Source organism: Lactuca sativa, chromosome 2 (assembly GCF_002870075.4).
Source record: "Lactuca sativa cultivar Salinas chromosome 2, Lsat_Salinas_v11, whole genome shotgun sequence".
Lineage (NCBI taxonomy): Eukaryota > Viridiplantae > Streptophyta > Magnoliopsida > Asterales > Asteraceae > Lactuca > Lactuca sativa.
The window spans coordinates 100,208,027-100,216,620 of NC_056624.2; the positions used below are offsets into that span (position 1 = coordinate 100,208,027).

The following is an 8,594-nucleotide window of genomic DNA, read 5'->3' on the forward strand; positions in this document are numbered from 1 at the left end:
GACATAGACACTACTCCAGGTTTACTTAACTACTATCTGTTAGATCACTATGATCCAGTTAGTAGCCATCTAGTTCTGGAAAATATGGTCATAACAATTACGAAAGACACAGTGCATGAGATGTTGGGTTTACCAAATGCGGGAGAAGACTTTCTGAGGTTGAGTAGTTGTGATAAGGATAATGAAGTTCTGCAAGAATGGAAAGGCCAATATGACAAAAGAGGGTTCAATGGTGAAGAATACCTAAAAAGGATCAAAAAAATACAAAGCAAGACAGTCTTATGTTTAGGCTGAATTTCCTGACCCTTTTCATTAACAGATTTGCTTAATCAACTTTGAGTGGTACAAATCAAATTAATGTTGTGAATAAGTTGGTCTTGGTAAAGGACTTCTCTAAAATTGATTGGTGCAAGTATATCCTAGATTGTTTGGTAAGCAGAAAACAACTGTGGAGAAGAGATGATAAGACATACTATTACAGTGGACCTATACTAGTTTTGACGGTAATATAGTTGTGTATATTAAATATTTACTTTATTTTATGACAATAATATGTATAATGAATTACTTAATGAAGTTTAATCTTTTTTATGTAGCTGGTGTATGTATATAGAATGAAGTTCGCAGGTTTGAAGATAGTGAAAAGGTTACCGTTTGTTAGAAATGTTACTAGTTCTTTACTTGAAAAAATAAAGAAGATGGAGATTAGTGTTGGGGGGTTCGGTAGGCAGTTACCGGAAAACTTTGAGGATATTGGTGATGATGATGGAATGGTTGATGAAGATGATATGTTGGATGGGATGATGAGGGATTATGATGACAAGGAGGTAAGATATAAATTCACTAAGAATTAAGAACAATATTTCTTTCAGAATTGTAAAAAATGATAGTTTAATATAAAACATAAATGCAGATGTGGTTGATTTAAATTGAATGACTTGATTTATAGTTATTGATCTATTTGGAACATTTATTTTTTTAGAATATTAATCATGATATGTTAATATAAAACTTATAGGCATACATGGCTGTTATCAAGCATAGCTATGGAGTAATATTGTCCAAAAAGAAGAATATTGAAAAAGCTCTAAAAAACGATTTTTTTTCAAAGAAGTTAATAATGTAGAGAATGGAGGAATGAAAGACAAGGATCCTAGTTTTGATGGTCATAGTAACAAAGGAGATGCATATGGTGGTAAAGAAGCAGAATTCTCGCCAATTAGAGGATTGGTAGTTAAAGGGGAAAAGAAGGATGATGGTGAAGGTTTCAGTACACCTCAAATGGATAAGGTAGGTAATACAGATAATCTAACTTGTTCACAATTCTTGGAGAATCCTGAAGTGTTGGCAACAACAATTAAAATGGCGGATGAGGCTGTGTTAGAAAGTTATAAAAAAGAGAAAAAAAAAAGAGGAAAGAAAATCATGGAAACAGTTGAGGTATGTGAGGAAGTTGGTGACCATGGAAAAAGGGGAAAAGATATCAAAAGATACATGTATATGGAAAATCACCTTTTGTTGAAAGGATTGTTAGAATAAGTGACAAGGTGAAGAAGGATGAAATGTCATTATACAACTCAGTTTTTGCATCAAAAAGAGATTATGGGTAAGTTAAATAATACAATTTAGTGGTTTGCTTTTTTAAAATGTGGTGTTATAATAGTGATCATTTTATAATTGTTGAGCAGGGAAGAGATATGGAACATTGGTAGCGGGCATGTGTTGCATCAAGGATTCGCATATCATTTTAAAAGCAACACGTTTATTCATGCGATAATCATTGACTATTGTTCATCATTACTCAACAGAATGGAGGCACTCAGGGATGTAGGATCAGTTTCTAGAGTATTCTTTGACACAAATTTTTTGGTAAGTATTTGAATTAAAATTAGTTCCAGTCGAATAACATGTGTTTTATTGATTGGTTTACTAATCTGTATAGGCAGAAGAGATACTGGGTGGATCAGTGTCACCTGAAAGAACTCAAAAATTATTTAATTCAATGTTGAAACTCCACCTTAAAAGTCTACCAAAACAGGAAAAGCTGAAGGATATTGGACTGGTGAATTAATTAAACCTTGTTTTTTATCAGTTACAACCATAACATACAATACTATCTTATTGGACCACTATGTGTTATGTAACAGGTTTTCTTCCCAATAGTTGATAAAAGCAAATATTATCTGATATGCTTTGATATAAGGGTTCCAACATACTACATTATAGACCATGTGACTCGAAATGGTTCTGTTGAGGAAATTTATGGAATAAAACACATTCATGTGGTATGTTGAAGCTTTATTATTTGAAAGATTTAAAATACATGAGTTTAATATTGAATTGTAAAATGATTGTTTTGTATCGCAGAAAAAGTTGCTTGGGAACTATTTGAAAACAGAGAATTACCAAAAGTCAACAACTTTTAACAAGATTAAAGCTCGTGTAACGAAAATGACATGGAAAGTAGAGAAAGAAGGATCAAACTGTGGAGTATATCTTATGAGGCATATGGAGTCATATATGGGGGAAAATGAAGGGCATTGGGATTGCGGTTTTACAGGAAAAAAAACAGACTGGTTTACTTACATTAAATAATCTACAAATCAAATACATGGCAAAGCTTATGAAATCAGAGTACAACAAACATAAAGTATGTTGGAGAAAGATGCAGAAGCATATGAGAGCCTTGATCCATTGCAGATATTGGCTATGATAAATGAAGTGAAGGAAATCAAGGAGAAGCAGAAACGTGGAAGGCGTCGCTTTTAAGATGTGAGTGTTATAATGTTAGGATGGTTGGTTTTCAAAGACATTTGGTAATATGTTTGGTTTAAGTCTATGTTTTTTTTTTTTTTTTGGTCTAGTATTGTGTGTTTTGGGGTAACAGTTTATCATGGTAGGATTGTTATTTGGTGTAAGACTTTTGGTAACATTGTTTGTTTTGGTCTAACTTATTTGCTTGGGAACAATGTTGATGTGTTTTATTATGTTCTAGAATTGTTTGTTTTTTAGAAATAGGTTAATGTGAATGGTGTTTTTGTAGTAGAATTTATTTTTTGGTAATTGTTACTACTTGATTGATGTTGGAATGTGTATATGGATATGAAAGCTATCAAAATATGCAATGTGTTGGAAGATGCTTTGTAATGTACAGGTAAGTTAAGTTTATAAATCATACATTATGATATGCATTTATTGTGGTAGTTTGATACAAGTTAGTGTAGACAGTCTTGGTGTATGTAAAATGTAATAAGTATAATTACATGATATTAAAATGGAATGTATATGTTTGATTATAAGTGGTAGAATGTATGAAGATTATGATTTACCATGATTGTTTCGATGATATATGTCATATAGGATACAAAATAGTCATGTGTAAGAATTGTTAGATTTGACTGTACATAATGTACTGGAAGAATATAATAGCTTATGTTACAAATGGTAAAGTGTAACAAAAATGAGTTGTTGAAAGATGGTTTGTAATGCACATGTATGTTTTGTTTTTCAAGAATAATATGTGTACATTTGACCTGTCCATTAAAAAAGGAAACTACTAAGTGTTATGTTTACAAGATATTCTGACAGAATATATGTGCTGTTTTGCAAGTGGTAGAATGTATGAACATTATGATTTTCCTTGTTTGTTTCAACTTTGAATTTCAGATAAGATGCACATTAATCATGGTAGAATGCATGAAGTTTATGTTGTTACATGTTAGGATACTGATTAATGGTAGATAAGAATTGTTACAAAATATGCAAAAGTGTATAACAATGTATGACAATTTAATTAAATACGATGAAATTTGTGAGCAGTAAAATAAATAAAGATGAAACAAAAAAGTTTTAATGTAATATAATATTAAAAGAAAAACTACATATAAAGCATACTACTTAGACACGTTTTTTAAGAGGACAATTTCGTTTATCATGGTTAGCCATCTGTTGACATAAAACACACTTTTGCTTAGACTTCAAACCAACTTTTTGCAGCATTTCTTTTTTTGGTTTTAATCTCTTGCCACGACTGCCAGTTCCCTTATTACGAATATCTGATGGGTTGTCAATATCGGGAGCATCATTAGTTAATTCTACGCCTATAATCTGGTTGTAGAATGCTTCTCTTGATGGCATCTCAGGGGCTGGACAATCTTCTACAAATTTTTTCTTCAGCTTATTCAACTCTTCAAGGTATGACTTTAACTTCGATGCATCATGGCTTAAAAATGAAACACAACGATCTACGTTTGAAAATTTTCAATAGTCGTCATGTCAGAGTTAGAGTCTAGTAAAGAATTAGAAAAACGCCTTTTAAGCAATTCTGTTGGAACAACATCCCGACGCCACCGTTTCATAATGTATTCTTCAAGAATTTGTTCAATACTATAGAACTTAAAAACACAAAATATGTGCCTACACAAAATTCTGACATGTTCAAAATGCATGCAGGTACGTTTGTATGAACCATCTGTTGTTGAGTGTGTAACCTTCAAATATGTATGAAAAAAATATGAGTTTCAGTAATAAAGTATTGTTGTATGATTAAAAAAAATAATTACGCATTGTTAAAGTAATAACGTACGATGTATTGGGTATCCTCTGTAAGACGATCGTAATGGTATTCCTCAAGTTTGTCATCAACAACAGGACTTGATGGTTGCCTTGTTGTTATGTTCTTTTTCTTCTCCAAAACAATAGTAGTGTCAACACAATTATTAGAAGTAACACTCATTTGGAAACAAGTGTTATCAGAATCTGATATCTCTTTTTGCACCTGATAAAAAATTTTACGAGTGTAAACCTTTGAAGCATGTGCTTCAATAGGACTAGATGTGATGAATCTAGGAAGTGTTGTAGCAGTGTTAAAGTCGTTGACAACTTGATTATGCCTTTGTCGTTACATAACACCCTCAAATGTCATCATAAACATTAAAAGATAAGAACCAGTAAGGGTATTGTTCTGAAACGATCAATTTTGGCCTTCCGACAATGACGTAGTTCTCATAAGACCAGACATCGGTATGTCCTTGAAAAATGCAGGTACCCAACGTCTACGCAACCCGTACATCTCTTGCAACCACTTGTTATTTGAAATGTGAAACTCTTTTAAACAAGATTTCCATTCCTTTTCAAAATCATGTGGTTCTAGCTTAGAATTCCAAATTATAGAGTGAAAACGCTTTCGAAAGGCTGAGTTTGTGGCTAGTTGCAATGCTATCTAAAAAAATATATGTTAGTATAAAATAAATAATTGTTCTGCACAAGGAATGCAGGGTCTGAATGGTGTAAACTATGAATTCCAACAGAATGTTCTTTAAAATTCTTAAAGAATGTATCTTAAAATCTAGCAAAAGCCGGTAATGAATTGTAGTTGTGGCATAGATTTTGTTCTTGTTGAGATAAAAACTAACTTGAAGATCGTTTTGATCTTTAAAACAGGTAAAATAATAAATGAGTAAACAGCAAGAACACAAGAGTGGATCAAAGATGTCGAATGATTAATCAATAATCCTCAGCAGAGCTCGATAAAGATGTCGAATGATTAATCAATAATCCTCAGCAGAGCACATGCTCTAGGCAAGCAGTGGTATACAGATCTTTGTCGGCTAAGGCAAAGAGACATTTCTGTCCTTCATTCCTTGTGAGCATGACTGAATTTCGCCTCGAGTCGATTTTGCCCATCTGCATCTGGTTCAGATCACTGGCCGAGCCAACAGGAGAGATCGTTGGTTTCTTCTTGAAGACACTTGCAATCTCCTGATCCATTAGAGCAACCTCCATGATGTAGCACACTAGCATCCTCTTGAGATGGTCAATGATCGGACCATATTCAGCTTCGTTGGTCAGCAGGATGTTGTGCAAGATGATCCAGTCATGGGGATTGAGGTTAGGTAGATCTGCTAATGAAATGGCATGTTCGGTTTTGGCATATCCCCTGAGCACCTTGAACCGAACGTTGATAAACTTTCCTTCAGTATGTGGCTTCAAGACCTGAACGTTGATGATCTTCTGAGCGCTCCAGGTTTGGTATTGAGGATGAGCAGCCTTCAGATAAAAATCAATCAAGTCCTGTTCAACCTCCGGATGAGGATGAGGCAACTCGGCAACATTGGAGAAGGCGTGAAAGATGAACGCCTTTCGGGTCAGTGGCATGTCGAACTGAGAGTCGACAGTGTTGGAACAGTCAAACGAGATAACTGATTCCAGCCATAAGATGCTAGGAGTGTCGATTGCCTCCTTTATCATCCTCTCGAGAGTCCAAGCAGGAAAAAGAGTCTTCCTACTCTCGAGAAGGTCGTGTGCTTCTTTCTGCTTTCGCTCTGCTTCTTCAGCTTCTTTAGCAACACGAGCACTATCATCAGACACATTGCGTTGACTTTTACGATGCAACAAGTCGGCAATGGTTTCTTGGTCTTCATCCTCTTCTTCCTCAGCAAGTTTCTTGCCTTTATCCTTCACACCCGAACCAGAGGCTTGGCCTGCAGGATGAGGTTCGGTTGTGTGAGATGCCTTTGAGGAATGAGGTGGTTGAGATCCAGACTCCTTTTCTCCCCCTTGTTTCGGATTGTACACGAAATCGGGTAGCCCTTCAATTTTACTTAAGAGATCCAGGGCAGGAGCGAGCTTCTCTGCAAGGGTACGCCTCACAAAGTGGTTAAGGATTGGATCGTGCGCTTCGAGGATGTTGGAGATGGCTGAGTGTACATCCGAAACACACGTCTTAATGACCTCTCGTTCGGACCGAAGAGTGTCAATCTGCTGTTGAGCATGGGAGAGTTGAGCACTCTTGACCTTCAGGACAGTGGTCTTCTTTGCCAAGACATCCATTAACGAGTTCTCAGCGGCCAAATCCTCTTGAAGTTTAGAGAGGCGCTCGTCAATGGAAGCACGGAGGGCTGAGTTGTCGTCAGTGAGCGATTGACGAAGTGTGGCAAAGGACTTCAACTCCGTGGAGACAAACGTGGGCAACTGTTGAACAATTGGTTCCAACGTGGTCTTGGTGGCAGTTGCACTCTCCTGTAAAGACTGTAACAGGGTAGAGGCATCAGAGAATAGTTTATCGACTTTTTCGGTCGCTGCCTCACAGGCTTTAGTGGAGGCATCGATGGCGGCGGTGGCGGAAGCGATGGAATCCTGCTGAGCCCTTGATAAGGCATCAACAATCTTCTGAAGAGCAGCTTCAGAGAAGGATGATTAAGAGGTGTAAGAAGAAGCAATGAGCAGGTCAACCTTGTCATGTAGCTCCTTAAGATGCTTCTTTGTGACCGGAGCGTCATCATCATCGTCGCTCTGCACTTGAAACGGACTAAAATAGACCGAATCAAAGGTCATGTCTTCCCCACCAAGGAATGTGTCTTCTCCCTCAGAGGCGTGACCGGGAGATGGTGGTAGTGGTGAAGCTGGTGGTTCGGTTGTATGGGTAGGTTCGGGTTGGGTTGTTTCGGGTGTAGGTGAAGGGGTAGGTTCGGGTGCTTGAGTAGTTTCGGTTGCGGGTGGAGGTTCGGTTGCATCAGTATGAACCCCCGTATTAGATACGTTGGCTTGAACATCTGTAGTGGATGGTGTGGTTGCTTCTGTGAAGATTGGTGGTGGCATATGCATTGAAGTTTGGGTAAAAGGGTTTATGGTGGGAATGGAAGTAGGAATAGTTCTGGGAGGAGAGGGAATTGGAGAAGGAGGGTTTGGAATCTCAGGGGTAGGAAATCTTGGTAGAGTGTTGCCTCTTGGAGAGTCGTCAGAATCCGAACTCTCACCCTCTGACTCACTGGAGGAGGAAGCGATAATCAACTTTCTCCTAGGTTGTGTTTTTCGCCTCTTAGGCTGCGGAGATGGAGCAGCTTTAGTGGGTTTCCTCTTCTTAGGAGAAGGGCCTTTAGTCCCTTTCGCCACCTGTTTCCCTTTGTCTGCCTTTTTGCCTCTCGAAGCAGGCTTGTCGGCTTCATGAATCGACTTTAACATCTCCGGTGTGAGTTCCATGGGACCAGACCGCTTGAACTCTTTGTAGGTCCGAATGATCCTGCTGTCAGCTGGAACGTCAGTGAACATGGTTTCCGGAATGGAACCATTGAATGGGAATTTGGAAGCATCTGAGACGATGATCTTCGTGGTGTGGAATGTACCAATCGAAGACATCGGTGCGCCGGCGACAGTGGGGACATTGTACTTATCCATCACCCACTTCGTAATTAGGGTCCAAAACCTAGCATACGACACCTCTGAATGCCGTGAAGAAGAAGATAAACTCTGGATGAGTTGTTGCCAGAGAAAAAACCCATAATTGACGTTGATGCTGTTGTAGACACCATACAAGATGGACAAGAATAGTCGACTGGAGCCATCTGAACTAGAGCTTCTTTCAGAGTGACCTTTGAATAGCACAGTGAACATCCCGTTCCACTGTGGCAGCAAGCACGACTTCTTGAACTTGGCGATGGAAGTAAGCGTCTCCGTATACCCCATATTGTAGAACATGTTAAAGAGGTGCCCCATCGGAATTGTCTTTAGATTAACCCTCGTTGGATCAGCTTCAAACCCTAGCAGTGAGCAAAATCGTTGCTTGGAGATGGATGCTTTGTGATGAGAAATCTCGA

The 8,594-nt window shown here is 37.8% G+C and overlaps 1 protein-coding gene across 1 annotated transcript; it reads right to left on the reverse strand.

The window, feature by feature from the left end:
- Positions 1-3,897: 3,897 nt before the first annotated feature.
- Positions 3,898-7,241, reverse strand: LOC128132354 (uncharacterized). The gene is made up of 6 exons (XM_052768876.1): positions 7,089-7,241; positions 6,733-7,029; positions 5,048-5,221; positions 4,586-4,777; positions 4,310-4,490; positions 3,898-4,244 (listed from the first exon to the last, which is right to left on the reverse strand). The coding sequence occupies exons 1-6, from the start codon at positions 7,239-7,241 to the stop codon at positions 3,898-3,900; spliced, it is 1,344 nt and encodes a 447-aa protein (XP_052624836.1).
- Between the last annotated feature and the right edge of the window lie 1,353 nt (positions 7,242-8,594).

Coding starts and splice junctions, on each gene's coding strand:
- LOC128132354 (XM_052768876.1), bottom strand. CDS start 7,241: ATGACAAGGTTGACCTGCTCATTGCTTCTTCTTACACCTCTTAATCAT. Junction 4,491..4,585: donor CAGAGGATACCCAATACATC/GTACGTTATTAC, acceptor ACATATTTGAAG/GTTACACACTCAACAACAGA. Junction 4,245..4,309: donor AACAGAATTGCTTAAAAGGC/GTTTTTCTAATT, acceptor TTTCAAACGTAG/ATCGTTGTGTTTCATTTTTA.